At 41.7% G+C, this 18,607-nt stretch overlaps 1 protein-coding gene across 1 annotated transcript in view; it reads left to right on the forward strand.

The window, feature by feature from the left end:
- Positions 1-18,607, forward strand: part of itga9 (integrin, alpha 9) — a 134,322-nt gene that overhangs the window by 49,531 nt on the left and 66,184 nt on the right. The window contains exons 13-15 of the mRNA XM_071409365.1: positions 2,253-2,298; positions 2,882-3,036; positions 10,628-10,788. Of these exons, the coding sequence (XP_071265466.1) occupies positions 2,253-2,298; positions 2,882-3,036; positions 10,628-10,788 (362 nt within the window). The remainder of the gene's footprint in view (positions 1-2,252; positions 2,299-2,881; positions 3,037-10,627; positions 10,789-18,607) is intronic.

Raw genomic sequence — 18,607 nt, forward strand, 5'->3', positions numbered from 1 at the left:
GCTCCACTAGGTTCAGGGTTACTGATGTACGTAGGGGCTACAGCTCCACTAGGTTCAGGGTTAATGATGTACGTAGGGCCTACAGCTCCACTAGGTTCAGGGTTAATGATGTACGTAGGGGCTACAGCTCCACTAGGTTCAGGGTTAATGATGTACGTAGGGCCTACAGCTCCACTAGGTTCAGGGTTAATGATGTACGTAGGGGCTACAGCTCCACTAGGTTCAGGGTTAATGATGTACGTAGGGCCTACAGCTCCACTAGGTTCAGGGTTAATGATGTACGTAGGGCCTACAGCTCCACTAGGTTCAGGGTTAATGATGTACGTAGGGCCTACAGCTCCACTAGGTTCAGGGTTAATGATGTACGTAGGGGCTACAGCTCCACTAGGTTCAGGGTTAATTATGTACGTAGGGCCTACAGCTCCACTAGGTTCAGGGTTAATGATGTACGTAGGGCCTACAGCTCAACTTCATGTCGTTATTGTAAAAGAGAATGTGTTCTCAATATCCTACCTGGTGAGATTTAGGTTAAACAAATAAATCAAATGAGCTCGGATCGAATCAGCAGACAAAGTAAAGAATGTCTGCTGATTCGAATGTGGTGTTATTCACGCCTTCTCCCACTTGTTCACCTGTCTGTCTGACTCTGAGTGGTCCCTGGTATGTCAGTTAGACTACCGTCTGTCTGACTCTGAGTGGTCCCTGGTCAGTCGGTTAGACTACCGTCTGTCTGACTCTGAGTGGTCCCTGGTCAGTCGGTTAGACTACCGTCTGTCTGACTCTGAGTGGTCCCTGGTCAGACTCCTGTCTGTCTGACTCTGAGTGGTCCCTGGTCAGTCAGTTAGACTACCGTCTGTCTGACTCTGAGTGGTCCCTGGGCAGACTCCTGTCTGTCTGACTCTGAGTGGTCCCTGGTCAGTCGGTTAGACTCCTGTCTGTCTGACTCTGAGTGGTCCCTGGTCAGTCGGTTAGACTCCTGTCTGTCTGACTCTGAGTGGTCCCTGGTCAGTCGGTTAGACTCCTGTCTGTCTGACTCTGAGTGGTCCCTGGTCAGTCGGTCAGACTCCTGTCTGTCTGACTCTGAGTGGTCCCTGGTCAGTCGGTTAGACTACCGTCTGTCTGACTCTGAGTGGTCCCTGGTCAGTTGGTTAGACTCGTGATGCTGAGACATGTTGTTTACTGCATTCCACATCAACAGGGGACATTCAGAACAAGAACAGTAAACAACAAGTATGAGGACTCCATTGTTAAAGCGCAACTGAAGGCAATAAACTTCATTGGTTGAAAACAGCCCATGTGGCATCGATATTAGTCAGAATCATTTATTCTAGTGTCAAAATTGACTACAAAGTGTAAATAGAATAAATGTGGTCATAGTCAGTCTCATTCAAAACTGAGATGTGCAAGACAATTAGGAAAAAATGGTGGATCACGGAATGGGTACTGTGTAATAGGTTTCCTTGGGTTGTTTTTTTTTTCAACCCTGCCCCACAGCTGGCAGCACCCAAGTAATCATCAATTTGGAGCGCAGCTGCACACAACCCCATCGTAATGCCCGTGGTCAATTTGGTTTGACATTCGATATCCCTATCCGGCTAGTTAGGGACCATCATAAATTACACAGATTACATGGGAAAATATTTACAATTGTCAATAGCTAAACATTTCAATGACTTAAAAATCTCAAACCAACTATAATTTGTAGAAATTCATATACAAATATTGCAATCATATAATGAGACAACTAAAAGGCGTGTAACATGGAAATATTGTCCCATTTACATTGTGTAATGTATTGACAGTCCCTAACTGGCCCCGGAGATAGTCTATCCAAAGTCAAACCAATTTTGCAACGGTCGCTCACCAGCCGGCTGAAGCTAATTGGCGAAAGAAGTTTGCTAGCCCTAGGTAGCCAAGGCGACATCAAGATACAAGACCTGGTTAGACTGTTTCAAGTTATCTAGATGGGTGAGTGACTGTAACTGTGTACTGTTTTGGCAGAGTGAATGTACAAACGCTTGCCACGTGAGAACACACACGCGAGAGCCACCCACAATAAACAACATCCCCAATACTCTCATTTGGCGCCAGTCATTGTTGCTGCATTTATTAATGAGCGAGCTAAAATAACGTCCAAATCAGTAAGTTCAGCCCCCTTTTAATGATAACCTTTGTGTATTGTGCCATATTTTCAAAGAAGGATAAATCTGCACTAACTTAGGTTTCGCTCATTGGTTGTTCTTTCATTGCAGATATTACCATTGGTGCTTTTATGGCTGATAGTGTGGTGTTATTGAGGTGAGTGGTTGTATTGTTGAAGTTGGAATGTAATATATTTTGGTGTTACACGAACAGTGGCTTTGTTTCACTGTCCATACCAGCATACCACTTTGAATGTGTGCACAATACATTGTTTTATTCTAAGAGTTAACCTATGCTTCTGTAGATATTGGAAAAGAGCAGTATAAACGCATACAGTGGAACAGAGTATGTTTTTCATCACAGAAAGACATTAATGCCAAGCTGTGTCCACTGCAGTACCATGTTCAACATGTTGTAAGTCCATTGACACCACGTTGTGTTTTATTGGTTGTAGGTCCATTGACACCATGTTGTATTGTAATGGTTGTAAATCCATTGACACCATGTTGTATTGTATTGGTTGTAGGTCCATTGACACCATGTTGTATTGTAATGGTTGTAAGTCCATTGACACCATGTTGTATTGTATTGGTTGTAGGTCCATTGACACCATGTTGTATTTTAATAGTTGTAGGTCCATTGACACCATGTTGTATTGTATTGGTTGTAGGTCCATTGACACCATGTTGTATTGTACTGGTTGTAGGTCCATTGACACCACGTTGTGTTTGGTCTCTAGGTCCCGACCGGTGATCACTGTGGACGTGTCCATCTACCTGCCTGTCTCCATCAACATCTCTGTTCCTCAGTGTCACGAGGGACCACAGCACCTCAACTGTTTCAACGCTACAGTCTGCCTGCTCTTCAGAGGAAAACACCTGCCTGGACAGATAGGTGAGCACAACTACAGCATAACTACAGCAGACACAAAATAATGTACAACGCACTTAAGTTGATAGAGTGGTATGTTTGAAATGGGATCCCTCATATGCCTTGTTTTAGTAGTTAGAACTAGTAGACTATATTGTAGTGGATTATTCAGAGCGATTTGTGATGTGCCACTGAATTGTGTTATTCCATGATGTAGCCTTTGGCCAATGGATGCTGCCTATGGTTGTGGTTCTCCTTCAGTCTACTGGTCTAGTCTGGTTATAATCCAGCCAATAGGTGTTGACAGTTTAGATGTGGTCCTGGTTAGCTGTTTAGGTGTGGTCCTGGTTGGTTGTTTAGGTCTGGTCATGGTGTTCTGAGTGTTCAGTGTTTAAGTGTTTGGTCATGGTTATCGTTTGACTCTTTAGGTGTGTTCATGGTTGACTGTTGTTTGGGTGTGGCCACAGTTGGGTGTGGTCGTGTTAAGCACCCCCCAGGACAGGGAAATAGCCTGCTGTTTCATTACATAATGAGGAGCAGATCCAGGCGTAACAGGAGGAATAAGGGTTCTCTGTTCTCTTCTGTTTGACTGTTTGGCACGACCAGTGGAAAGTAGTTCTGCACTGCAGCACCTCGTGTCTTTCTGTTTGGTGATGACGCCTGGTAATGTATGTATGTGTGTGTGTGTGTGTGTGTGTGTGTGTGTGTGTGTTTCTGTTCTGTTTGGTGAAAACGCCTGGGCCGGTAATGAACACTCAACGCCCCTTTCCGCCTGACAGGGTGAGGTCATGGAAGGCACCCCCTCACACACATAAACACGCACACGCATACATGCATGCACATACACACAAACCATGGCGCAAGCACCACACCGAGATGCATACACACACACACCGAGATGCACAAATTCACACACCCACACACACACAGTACATTTACATTTTTGTGTAATTTCTTTATAACTGGGAATAAAGTGACAGATGGTAAACAGTAGCAGCGTATGTGATGAGTCAAAAAAGTTTGTGAAAAAAGTGTCAATGCAGATAGTCCAGGTAGCTATTTGGTTAACTATTTAACTAACTATTTAGCAGTCTTATGGCTTGGGGGTAGAAGCTGTTCAGGGTCCTGTTGGTTCCAGACTTGGTGCATCGGTGCCCCTTGCCGTGCGGTAGCAGAGAGAAAAGTCTATGGGTGTTTCCAAAATGCATACTACCGTACTCCACATACTCAAGTGCATTTTCTGAGGACGTTCTCTTGAATACGTTCTTGTGATGAGAGTGTGGAGAACGCATAAAACATTTCATTTGAGAAGCACTCCCCCTACTGCATTACCTCGCACTCCATCTCTCCATTCACTGAACCTTATTCAATCCAGGACAATGGCAACAATGGAGACGAAACATACACAAAGCAAATGTTTTATTTCATAATTATCATCGTAATCTAGCTAGCCAGCTAGCTAGTTAAACAGGCAAAAATGACCTAAAACTAATGTGTTGCAAGGTATATGTCAATTCTTTGTGGCTAGCTAGCTAGCCAGTTAGCCATATTGACTTACTATGGACTTACCTATTTACTTCTAGCCAGGATAATGGCAATAAAGCCGAAAGAAGATATACACAAAGCAAATGTTTTACTTCATAACTATCAGCTGGCTATATGTGAATCATAATAATGTAGCTAACCAGATAGTATAACTGGTAAAAATGCCCTAAAACCAATGTTATCCAAAGTAGATGTTAATTCTTTGTTGGTAGCTAGCTAACAGTCCTTTGTGGCTATCTGGCTAGCTAACATTCGCAGCTAGCCAGTTAGCGCTATTGACTTACTATGGTCTTACGACCTACACACACTACAGTGTGTATTGTAGGCAGGTAAACATGCCAAAATTAACACAGCATGTATTTATTAACGTAGCAAGATAAAATATTGTAGTCAGGCAAATATGAGATGTGAATAGGCAACATTTCATTCCGAAGTCGGAGTGTATTTTCTCTCGCTTCAGTTGAAATAATGTCCACAATTGATTTCAAAAGAAAATTTGCATCATTTTTACATGGTTGCTTCATATTTCTTTGCATACTTTCCGTTGAAGCTTGAATCAATGCATGCTTCAAAATATGTACATGTAAATGCTCCATTTCGCATAATTTGATTTGGACTTATACTCCAACCCTCCCATGCTTCAATTCGCGTGCTCAAAGCACGGTAATATGCATTTTGAGAAACAACCTATGACTTGGGAGGCTGGACTCTTTTCCAATTTTTAGGGCCTTCCTCTGAGATTGCCTCGTATAGAGATTGCCTGATCTGTGGATCTGTTGGGGCGTTATGCAAATTGGAGTAGGTCCAGGGTGTCTGGAATGACTGTGTTGATGTGAGTAATGAAAGCATTTCATGGCTACAGATATGAGAGCTACGGGGCGATAGTCATCTAGACAGGTTACCTTAGTGTTCTTGGGCAAAGGAACTATGGTGGTCTGCCTGAAACATGTAGACTGGGTCAGGGAGTGGTTGAAAATGTCAGTGAAGATACTTACCAGCTGGTCAGCGCATGCTCTGAGTACACGTCCTGGTAATCCGTCTGGCCCCACTGCCTTGTGAATGTTAACCTGTTTAAAGGTTTTACTCACATCGGCTATGGAGTGCGTGATCACTCAGTCGTCCCGGAACAGCTGGTGCTCTCAAGCATGATTCAGTGTTGCTTGCCTCAAAGCTAGCATAGACGGCATTTAGCTTGTTTGGTAGGCTTTCATCACTGGGCAGCTCGTGGCTGGGTTTCCCTTTGTAATCTGTGATAGTTTGCAAGCCCTGCCAAATCCGACGAGCATCAGAGCCAGTGTAGTAGGATTTGATCTTAATCCTGTATTCACCCTTTGCCTGTTTGATGATTTGTCGGAGGGTGTAGCGGGATTTCTTATAAGCATCCAGGTTAGTGTCCCGCTCCTTGAAAGCGGTAGCTCTAGCCTTAAACTCAGTGCAGATGTTGCCTGTAACCCATGGCTTTTGGTTGGGATATGTACGTATGGTCACTGTGGGGACGATGTCGTCGATGCACTTATTAATGAAGCTGGTGACTAATGTGGTAAACTCCTCAATGTTATCAGATGAGTCAGGGAACATATTCCAGTCTGTGCTAGCAAAACAGTCCTGTAGCTTAGCATACACTTCATTGGACCACTTCCGTGTTGAGCGCACCACTGGTTCTTCCTGTTTGAGATTTTGCTTGTAAGCAGGAATCAGGAGGATAGAGTTATGGTCAGATTTGCCAAATGGGGGGCGAGAGAGAGGGAGAGCTTTGTATGCATCTCTGTGTGTGGAGTAAAGGTGATCTTGCCTTGCTTTGCCTCTAGCTGCACAAGTGACATGCTGGTAGAAATTAGGTAAAGCAGATTTCAGTTTTCCTCCATTAAATCACCGGCTACTAGGAGCACCACTTTTTGGATGAGCATTTTCTTGTTTGCTAATGGCCCTATACAGCTCTTTGAGTGCAGTCTTAGTGATAGCATCGGTTTGTGGTGGTAAATAGAAATATACAACAATTATAGATAACTCTTGGTAAATAGAATGCCTCATGATATACCATACTAACTCTGGCGAGAAGAACCTTGAGACTTCCTTAACTTCTTTGGGGTAGGGGGCAGTATTTTCACGTCCAGATGAAAAGCGTGCCCAGAGTAAACTGCCTGCTACTCAGGCCCAGATGCTAGGATATGCATAGTATTAGTAGATTTGGATAAAAAACACTCTGAAGTTTCTATAACTGTTTGAATGATGTCTGTGAGTATAACAGAACTCATATGGCAGGCAAAAACCTGAGATAAAATCCAACCAGGAAGTGAGAATTCTGAGAGTGGTCGATGTTAAAGTCATCGCCTATTCAATTCCCTGTAATATATGGATCTGTTTGCACTTCCTACGCCTTCCACTAGAAGGCGTCAGTAGAACGTGGAATGAAGCTTATGCTGTGTTGTGGGACCGGATGGGAGGTGTTTGAGTCAGTGGTCTGGCAGAGTGCCAGTTCTTGGTCACGCACTTTCCTCATGATATCGCCATGCGTTCCATTACTTATAGAGACTGAAAAGAATGCTCCGGTAGGAACGTTATTGGATATAATGGATAACAACATCCTGAAGATTGATTCTCTACTAAGTTTGACCAGTTTATTCGACTTGTAATATAACCTTTTGAAGTTTTCGTCCGACGTTTGCCTGCATCTGCTCGAGCGTTTGGACACGTGTACTACACATGCTAGCAAAATTAGCTAATGGGACATAAGTAATGGACATTCTCGAACAAAACAACGATTTATTGTGGAACTAGGATTCCTGGCACTGCATTCTGATGAAGATAATCAAAGGTAAGGGAATATTTATGATGTAATTTCGTATTTCTGTTGAGTCCAACATAGCGGCTTATTTGGCTATTGTTCTGAGCGCCGTCTCAGATTATTGCATGGTTTGTTTTTTCCGTAAAGTTTTTGGGAAATCTGACACAGCGGTTCCATTAAGGAGAGGTATATCTATAATTCCATGTGTATAACTTGTATTATCATCTACATTTATGATGAGTATTTCTGTTGAAACGATGTGGCTATGCAAAATCACTTGATGTTTTTGGAACTAGTGAATGTAACGCGCCAATGTAAACTTAGATTTTTTTATATAAATATGAACTTTATCAAACAAAATATGCATGTATTGTGTAACATGAAGTCCTATGAGTGTCATCTGATGAAGATAATCAAAGGTTAGTGATTAATATTATCTCTATTTCTGCTTTTTGTGAAAGCTATCTTTTGCTGGAAAAATGGCTGTGCTTATTGTGGTTTGGTGTGACCTAACATAATCGTTTGTAGTGCTTTCGCTGAAAAGCATATTTGAAATCGGACACTTTGGTGGGATTAACAACAAGATTACCTTTAAAATGATATAAGACACATGTATGTCTGAGGAATTTTAATTATGAGATTTCTGTTGTTTGAATTTGGCGCCCTGCTCTTTTACTGGCTGTTGTCATATCATCCCGGGAACGGGATTGCAGCCATAAGAAGTTTTAACATTAGAGATTGCGCACCAGCTGTTGTTAACAAAGATCCAAACACCACTCCCGTTGAGCTTACCCGACGCTGCCGTTCTGTCCTGCCGATTCATAGAAAAACCAGCTGGAATATTATCCATCTCCTTGTTCAGCCAAGTTTCAGAGAAACATAGGTAATTACAGTTCTTCAGATCCCGTTGATAGGATAGTCTCAAAAGGAGTTTGTTCGGTGTGTTCCCCAGTGATTTGTACAATAGAACAGAGAGTAGAAGCGGATAATTTACTCTCCACCGTAGCTTCATCAGGGTACCTGTACGTCAGCCTCTATATCGCTGTCTCTTTCTCATCCGAGTGTCAGGGATTAGGGCCTGGTCTGGGGTGAGCAGTATGTCCTGTGCCGCCGACTCATTGAAGTAGAAATCTTCATCCAAATTAAGGCTGTTGATCACTGTTCTGATGTCCAGAAGCTCTTTTCGGTCATAGGAAACGATGGCGGAAACATTATTTACGAAAAAAGTTAGGATCAGCTCCAAAGACCACACAAAATAGTAGAATTGGTCAGCTGCCCGTAAAACGGCCGCTATACATTCCAGCTTAATTTCCTGTGTGTGTGCATGTCTGGTAGTGAGACATGATGACATCTCCAACTAAGGCTTGACCGGACTGGGGCTGCGGCAGTCACGAAATTCCGCCAGCCGGTGATTGTCAATCTGTCGGTCTCACAGTAATTGACAGTTAATTAACATTAACACATGTAGCGTCTCCTGGCTTCCACACATAGCCTACAAGCCATTTTTTTTAAAGTCTAATAAATCCATGTAATATAACCTACACCTTCACAATAAGCACTTGATAATGCTTCGAATTTCACAGTGGCATCCCCTTTGTGGCCGTAATGCACCCCAAAAAAACATGCTTTTTGTGGCCTGGAGTGCTGCGTTACGCCCTTCTTCCTTAGTGTGCTGCGCAATCCGATGTGCTTCTCACTCATATGGCTCTCTGTCACGTGATCAGGTCTTTCTCACAGGCTACAAGTGAAGACAGACACATCGGGGACGCAACTGCGCAAGTCCTTATCCACTTCCGAGGTGCATATTGAAGCTATTTGAAGAACTGTCCACATTTACTTTTCGTCAGCCAACAGGATGAGTAGGCCTAACGAACAGCAAAAGCACTAGCCTATGTCAATCTACTATCTCCCATAGTACAAAAGTCAACCTATTCTATTCTGTGTGAGAAATAAATATTCCAAACATAGTCTGGGACAGATAGATCCCAAATGACTACAACCACTAGCATCCCCAAAACTTTTTTATGCAATGTGGCTACCGTAACAGATCAGAACGTTTATCTTAAAATGTTGTTAAACTATTAGGCTATTTCTTCACATTATAAGGGCAGCAGTGAGCACACGGCAGTAGGCTAGAAGCGTGAATGTTCCATTAGCGGAAAACACCATTATCAAAAGTGACCGCAAATGCAATTATGCATGTAATGCTTTTATTATAAAGGTGCATTTTTATGGTAAATTATCTTTCCCAAACTTGAAACTCACACGCTGCTTATATATGCCAGTTATTAATATGCTTAATTAATGTGCTAAATTTAAAAAGTTATTTGGCAATTTTAGTTGTGATACAAACCATATTAAAACATATAGGCCTATTGGCTAGGCTACATGAGGTGTGCGACTATGATTAGAAAAAGTCGCAAAAGAAGGCATTGGGCATCATTCCCAAGTGATAATATATAATTCACAAGTGATAGGCTAATATTGTCACCCATCAGACGATTCTTGATTTAATCTTGTCTTTAAATATACTAAATAATATATGTGTGTGAATTTTCTATTTATTTAGAATGGACCATTATCATGCACCTGTATCGAAATGAGGCAGCGGGAGAAAATACATGTCATCTATGCACTTAAATAGCGAATGGAGGATGTAAATCCTGTAAATATAAGCAATGTGCTTAATTAATATTAGGAAAGTTGAGAAATAGATATAGTAGGCCTAGCCTATAGAAAGCTGATGGGATCCTCCTCTTTTTATTAGCGACCATCACTCTGTTTTCTCCCGCAATTGCATAGCCTATAGAAATGTTGAGCAACATGAGCTCATGGGCTCTCATGAAGTGTTTGATTAGATTTTCGAATACATTTTCATTGAAGTCAAGAGTGATTAGAGGGACAATGGAGTGCTGAGTCTATTGTAGTTAGCAAGTTTGGTAGGCTACTAATGACCAGCAGCAGCATCAGAGCTTGGAGAAGCCTAATTACAGTGACTATACAGTCATGTGGAATTTGACTGCCTTCATGACACGTGACCGCCAGTGTGGCGGTAATACGTCACCGCATCAGCCCTAGACCTGACTAAGATCCACCTTGGATCGAAACATTGTCACTATTAAAAGGTGCTATTAGGAGCCTTACATTCCCTCTCTAACTAACACATGTGGGCCTCTCTCTCCCCTATGTTTGACTGTATGAATATGTCTTATTCAGACTGTGTGAAGTGAAACATGACTTAGCTTTAACTAACCCATGATTCCCACTCTCTCTCCTCTCCCCCAGAGTTGCTGTATAACCTGACAGCTGATGTGGATAAGAGACAGAGGAGCCAGCCTTCTAGAGTGTACTTGGTTCAGAACGGAGCCCAGATGAGCTCTGTGAGCAACGAGCTCAGTCTGAACATCAACACAGTGGAGTGCCAACAATACACTGCATACGTTAAGGTGAGTTCCTAGACCTCAGTCATATGAGGGAGTCAGTCATATAGCTTTCACCTGGATTCACCTGATCAGTCTTTGTCTTGGAAAGAGCTGGTGTTCCTAATGTTTTGTACACTCAGTGTAGCAAAATGCTTGTGTTTCTAGCTCCGACAGCGCAGTAATGTCTAACAATTTCACAACATATACCCAATACACACAAATCTAAGTAAAGGAATGGAATTAAGAATATATAAATATATGGATGAGCAATGTCAGAGCGGCATAGACTAAGATACAGTAGAATATAATACAGTATATACATATGATTAATGCAAAATATGTAAACATTATTAAAGTGACTAGTGTTCCATTTATTAAAGTGGCCAGTGATTTTCAAGTCTATGTATATAGCCTCTAATGTGCTAGTGATGGGTATTTAACAGAAGCTGCTTTTCAGTCTTTCTGTCCCAGCTTTGATGCACCTGTACTGACCTCGCCTTCTGGATGATAGCGGGGTGAACAGGCAGTGGCTTGGGTGGTTGTTGTTCTTGATGTGTGTGGTTGCATGTGTGTATGACAGTTCAACAGTCTGTTTGAGTGGTATTTGACTGTAGCCTGCTGGGTCAGGTCAAAGGTGACAGGCAGGCGGTCATAATGGTTCATAAAACCACTGTTTACTTTCAGACTGTGCTGTCATCTCCAAATGGGTAGAAACCATAGACATTGAAACCAGTTGATAGTCATAGCGCTGACGTCATCCACGTATTCTTAGGGAAAACTCCCGATGGCGCATGAAGCCGGAAGTATTTGAATTTGAAGAGCTCAAAGGATCATGGCCGATGTAGTCATTTTCATTTTGCCTGAGAGAGTAAACCGAATGCTGCAAGATGACGTCGCCGTCAATAACGGAAGCCTTGGACATAAACAGTCGAAAACCAACCGATCACAACTCGGTTAGGCTAGATTGGATTTATATATAAATTATACAATTATTTTATCTTGATTCTGTATTTTTATATAATTGTAGGCTATCTTTGTCATTTGTGCAACCGCTCTGTCATCCTCTGTTCTCCGCTCTGTCATCCTGTGTTCTCCACTTTGTCATCTTCTGTCGTCCTCTGTTCTCCGCTATGTCGTTCTCTGGCAGCCCCATAGACATTGGTCAGCCACTCCATCTACTCTTGACAGGCTTTTTGACTCCGCGCTCTCATCTGGATAGCACACCACACCCCCTTAGGTGCACGTGTAAAGAGTGTGCCTGAGGGAACGAGCATCCTCGTAGCCTGCTGATCCGTGATTGGTCTGTGTCAGCATGTGTGACAAAAAATTTACGAGTCAGAATGGATCACTATTTAATTAAATATCTTGAACTTTAAAATAATTCACCGTGGGGATCGAACTTGATCATAATTTAAAAGAAATAGAGCCCAAAATGCCCCCCACCCCCCCAGAAGTTGTCCGTTCTGGTGATCGTAATTTACATAGGCATTCTAGGGCAGACTATGGCTTTTGGCACCGCTAGGTTGAAACGCAGTAGCCGACCAGCAGAGCTTGTGACTTCACGCTCCAGATGGACAGAGGGGGCCTTGTAGAAACAGGAGGCAGAAAATTAATCTATTACACAGACAACATAGCTAAGGTGCAGGGAAATATGTGACTTAAATTGGAGAAAGAACCCTCCGCATTCACTGTTGAGCCGTGCAAATTTCAGTCATTTAATTTCCAAGCTTTCTGTCACAGTAGTAAACCTTTGTCACTATTCTCAGATAGTATAGCCTAGAACTCCAACGAAGCCTATTTTTAAACTACGTTTTAATGACTGCAATTTGCATGGATCTTAATGTGCAGACGAAAGCTTCTCGTACTCAGTAAAAACAGTAGACAGACGCTCCATTGTCACTTCATAAGTAGTAGTTACTTTATGGTAGCCAGCTGATTCAGAAGCGGCAATAGAGCGGACCTATGTCCTGAGGTCTGAGGGCGTACATTTATGTCTCACCTCCTGCTAATGGGGACCAGAGGTCCCACCCCACACGGAGCCGGTACATTTTACTGGCATTCTTTACAGTGGACCCCAGGCTCATTTCTCCCTGGGAGGCTGAGCCCGACTGAACTATGCAGTGAAAGGATCTGTCATTATAATGCTAGCCTTCTCTTCATCTCTCTCTCAGCCCTGTGGTAAGTGTACTTAAGTGATAATGCCTGAGAAGCCAGTGTTTGGAGGATATATTGGCACGGGTGTTGTTTAGTATATCCTCCAATATATCCTCTAAACACCGGCTTCGATGGCATTATCACTTTTATACAATGGGTTACCAACATATTCAAATAATAATTGACATATTTTCACTAAAAAAGTTATTTTATTGAATTGATCATACTATTTCATCCTTCCACAAGATATAGTCACAAAACAAATCTAGGGTTGCTACCCAAGCCAGCTGGACGTTCGTTCTATCGGTTCGGTTCCCAGAGATGCGACTGTGTCTGTTCTGTGTCTATGGACGCGACCCAGTCGTTCGTTCTAAATGTTCCATTGCCATACTGGCTGGCAACGTTCTTATCCCTTGCTTGCTAGCTAGCCTACTACGGCTAACAGTCACGTCAAAAAGTGCAGCCATAATAACAGCAAAGTAGCTGCATTTGCATTTGTTTAAGCTGTTTTCTAGAGACATTCATTTAGATACATCCATAACAATGAGCTAATGAGGCGCGATTTCGCCTAGCATAGAAAATGTGCTCTCTCGTCAGGACACTGTAGTTCCGAGGCACTAGCCAACAACACAGCTAACACAAATCACTTCAAACTGAAACTGGAAAGACCACAAACTACCTGCACTTCGTTTCATTTGACCTTTTTTAAAAAAAAATTTTTTGTATATATCCATAAAAATTATGCCAGCTGATTCATGATTTCGAATGGTTGAGAAAAGCTGCCTGCCTGTCTGTCTCGTCGCGACTCCCGACACGTTCATTACTCTGGGACAGCTAGAGATCGAATTTGAATATTGAAACAATGTTGCAGACAGCAAGGTTTATACAAATTTTCGCTGTTGAAAACTAAATGTTACTCTAAAAGAAATTAGATAATGGCTAGGTGCTTTTTATAGTTGAGATCAAGTTTATAAATTGCTTAGCTGGGCTGATACAGTGGATTGTGCAGTCAGATGGAACAGAGTAAATAGGCATTTTAACGTCATAGATTTAACCAGTGGTAACTTGTGGAATAGACACTGGCTGGAATGCGCTTTTAACAAATCAGCATTCAGGATTAGACCCACCCATTATATAAATCACTACATTGCACAGAACAGTTGTAACAATAATAATCCTCATTCATCATACTGGGTAATGTGTGAGGCTGAGGCTTCGTATTCTGTTGTATTCTGTTATTTTAACTTAAGACACACAACTTAGTCATGTCATATGTGAGGCTTTCAACTACACATAGTAACACAGTTATCGAGCCTTAAACAATGAAAAGTTATGTTTATTCATCCGATCTATCCAGTGAAATGGGGATCATTTTGTGGAGTCAGTGGTACTCCTAGATGACTATAGTAGTCATTGATACTTAGACACTTAGGGTTGCCTCTTCTAATTTAACACTGTAATCAGACAGAGCATAAACTGTTAGCTTCAACTGTGTAAATTGTAGGTATGCAATAAGAAGTATTGTATTGTTAATTCCCAAAGTAAACATGTTCAACATCTATACAGCAATATCTCAATTTTTTTGCATCCCAAAAGGCACCAGATTCCCTTTATAGTGCACTCATTTTGACCAAAGCCCTATGTGGGGCCCTAAGTGCACTATAAAGGGAATAGGGTGCCATTTGGGACTCAGCCTCTGTGTTTCTGGGTGGGCAGTAGTGTACTGTAGATTAGCTTTGACATCTGGTGTGTGCCATGTACGTAACTAACTGGCATCTCTCTGGCACTGTGTGCTTTAATGTACTAGCAGGGATAAACACTCTTCCAGTAATACTGAGAGTGGGATTCATCAGGCCAGAACCACATGTCATGATAGAGTTGAGCTGTGTAGTAGAAGAGAACAGAACTTTGTTTAAAAACATTGGCAATGTACAATTGTTTGATTAACCAGAGATGACAGGAACACTTATTCTGCTTTGTGGAGTTAAATAGTGTTAAAAATGTGGTGCAAGAATTACACTTCCAAAATAACCTCTTGGATATAGCATTATTTATAGTCAATGAATTACTATTTAAAGGTGTGACATATTGTTATAAACTTCCAATATAACCTTTTGTATTTCACTTTCTGTGACATTTATTTTCGCATTAAATTTTTTATTCGATTCGCTTGACACCTTTAAAACAATATATTTAAAACATTGCACACGCGCACACACACACACACACACACACACACATACACACACATGCATATTCATACACAACCACATACTCTTACATATTTTGTGTGAAGAAATGTTGAGTCTGAATTAGCTTATTGTAGGTTTAAAGAGGAGTGTGTAGGCTCAGCACATGTACCCATGAGGTAGTGTAGTGGTTATTGTTGGATTGAAGGGGTATATTTTCCTGACTTTGTTGTGTGGGGTAAGGAACACAGATGTGTGAACAAGGAATAGACACTGCTTCTATACAGTTCTATAGATTAGTTAAATAAAGGTAAAATTTTAAATGTAAATCACCACCACAAGCCAACCAAAGAATCAGTGCACTCACTCATCTTCGCTAGCTCAGAATCCCGCACAAGTAGAATTCCAACCTAACCACACCAGACTGCTTAGACTACTAGAGTGATCATGGCTTTCAGTCTGACCTTTGATACTGTACATATGATTGAGGGAAATGGAGGGGAGAAAAATATTATAGTATAGAGATTATAGGGATTACACACTTTAATCTAATCCTCTAAGTGTTTGTTTGTGACTCTGAGAAAAAACTGAAGAGAGAGATGCCCATCCTATCATTTATCTTGTTAAAGTGTGTGCCCACATGAGCCAGGCCTTCTATTTGCTGGTTGAGGTATGCTAATGGAAAACAGCTGGTGCCCATCTACATCCTCCGGGAGACCCTGCCTCATGCACATATGGCTAAAACACAGGATCCCACTATTAGAGGTTAACGTCACAGTAGAGCAGGGTGGTGTCGTTTCAAATGGAACTGGTTGGGTGGGTGTGTGAACTCCACCACGCTGTCTGTCGCTGGCTCCGGTGGGTGATGCAATGGAAAACCTAGCTGTAGCTGTGTTTGGGGTTGACTGACTGGCTCTGACCATGCCTGGTGTATGACTGGTAGGGGTAGCAGTCCATGTCATGAGCTATTTTAAGATATTTAAGTTGCTTGAACAGTACTGTATCTCGGCATGACCGTCCATGGATAGACATGGCAGTTTATCAATCCTGCTCAGTAAAAAACAAAGATGTTATTTCTGTTGTTTCAGCCTAACCATTATTATAATAGCTTTTCATTCACTGCTATAAATAGATTCTGGGGAATGTTGGCACAAGCGAAAAGACAAAGGAAAAACAGATTATTTTACACAGATGGAACTGATTTGGATTAATCAGTTGATCAATTCATCTTCAGGCTTACTTTCTGATCTAACTTGTAATGGACAGTGTACAAATGGACTAAGAAAGATTAGAAACCACAGGGTAATTCTTCACAACCCTACATCTGAGGCAGATATCAGGAATGACCACTCACTCAGTTAATCACACAATATTATGGAGTGCGAGTTAAATAATAGTGAAATCATAACATGTTTTTTCTAAAGCAATTCCTGAAATTATATAAGTCTTTCATGTTGATAATTTTAAACATGTTTTGGTTGGCGGGTGAACGGTTATGGAAAGGCATACCAGACCTCCAGATGGACTTTGTTTGGTTATTTTTAGCTAAATAAACTACACACTGTATTTACCTCAGTCATACCTCACATTCTAGAGAGGGAAAACAGGATTGTTATAATGATGAATGCTGAATGATTTGGGTGGTTGAAATGACTGGGGGGGAGGGGGGGGATGCATGTGTGGGTGCTTGAAATAAGCAGTAGGGTCCAGGAGGCTGTGTATACTTGAGTGAGTGATTACAAGAGCTGAGAGCTAGAGAAAAACACCCATATTATTCTCTACCCTTCATTTTCAAGTCTCACGTTCAGGCATTTTTGTGCAATTGGCACATTATCTCTTTGTTTATTGTATCTGAGTTGACTGTACACCACCAGACACCCTTGAAAATGAATCGTGAAATAGCTTACAGGTTTGGCTCAGTATTCATCTACTTTTTGTATCTGGATATTATACTAAAGCTTAAGCACTCGTTGTCTTCAAGGAGCTGGAAAATCATATACTGTACTTTTAAACTTTTGACAGTTAGTCTAACTTTTTGTGATATGCCCATCAACTACCAAACAAGCATAGAAATAAAATGACTGTAACGGAAAAAAACGTTCATTCTATTTTCTATGTCTACTTCATTGGTACACACGGGATGGGATGTTACGAAGAGTGTGCATTAACCAAGCTAGCTCCAGCGGTTGTCAGGCTGGAGGTCACTTTTCTGTGTGTCACTATGACATCTTCACTTGTTTACAGTTTTTTGGTCCTCTGTAGCTCAGTTGGTTGAGTGTGGCGCTTGCAACGCCAGGATACTGGGTTCGATTCCCGGGACCACCCGTACGTAAAATGTATGAACGTATGACTGTAAGTTGCTTTGGATAAAAGTGTCCGCTAAATGGCACATCTATTAACAGACAAATGTCCAGTGCTCATACCCAACTTTTCCCCCAGAAGAAGCTCCAAGGTCCAGACATCAGAATAGGTTGATGGGTCTTTAAATACCCAGTGGTGCCAGGACACTGTTAGAGGATATTCAATACTGCCAGCCAAGTAGGGCTCTCCCCAACAACAACAAAATGATTGGTCGACCGAGAGTCGTCTGTTTAAAACTTGTATTTTTCCATATATAGACACACCCTATGTTTGAATAAAATCAACTATATGTATGCTACTAAGCTTGTCTGATGCTTTAAACACTGCGTTTAAAATTGAAGACACTCAAATGACTAAAGAGTGAGCCAGAGATCATTATAACCCAACCAGAAGAAAACCTGTTCCTTACCCTCCTCCCACTGCTGCTGGCCTTCACAGATTCTGCAATTACGCTCCTGAAGTTGCCGGCAATAGGCTACACCAGTGGTCGTCAACCTTTTCCATTTGGAGTGTCAAGTTATCGTACCATTTCTACTGATCTGCCTGCCAGTTATGATTTTCCTATGCACATTTTTGTGGAACAGTTTCATTTAATTTATAATAAAGTCTTCATATCGCAAAATCAATGTCATGTGATGAATCAAAATTCTGTCTACAGTACCAGTCAAAAGTTTGGACACACCTACTCATTCAAGGGTTTTTCTTAATTTTTACTATTTTCTACATTGTAGAATAATAGTGAAGACATCAAAACTATGAAATAACACATATGGAATCATGTAGTAACCAAAAAAGTGTTAAAAAATCGAAATATATTTGAGATTCTTCAAAGTAGCCACCCTTTGCCTTGATGACAGCTTTGCACACTTTTGGCATTCTCTCAACCAGCTTCACGAGGAAAGATTTTCCATCAGTCTTGAAGGAGTTCCCACATATGCTGAGCACTTGTTGGCTGCTTTTCCTTCACTCTGCAGTCTAACGCATCCCAAACCATATCAATTGGGTTGAGGTCGGTGATTGTGGAGGCCAGGTCATCTGGTGCAGCACCAACACTCTCCTCCTTGGACAAATAGCCCTTACACAGCCTGGAGGTCTGTTCATGGGTTATTGTCCTGTTGAAAAACAAATGATAGTCCCAC

Source organism: Salvelinus alpinus, chromosome 7 (genome assembly GCF_045679555.1).
Source record: "Salvelinus alpinus chromosome 7, SLU_Salpinus.1, whole genome shotgun sequence".
Taxonomy (NCBI): domain Eukaryota; kingdom Metazoa; phylum Chordata; class Actinopteri; order Salmoniformes; family Salmonidae; genus Salvelinus; species Salvelinus alpinus.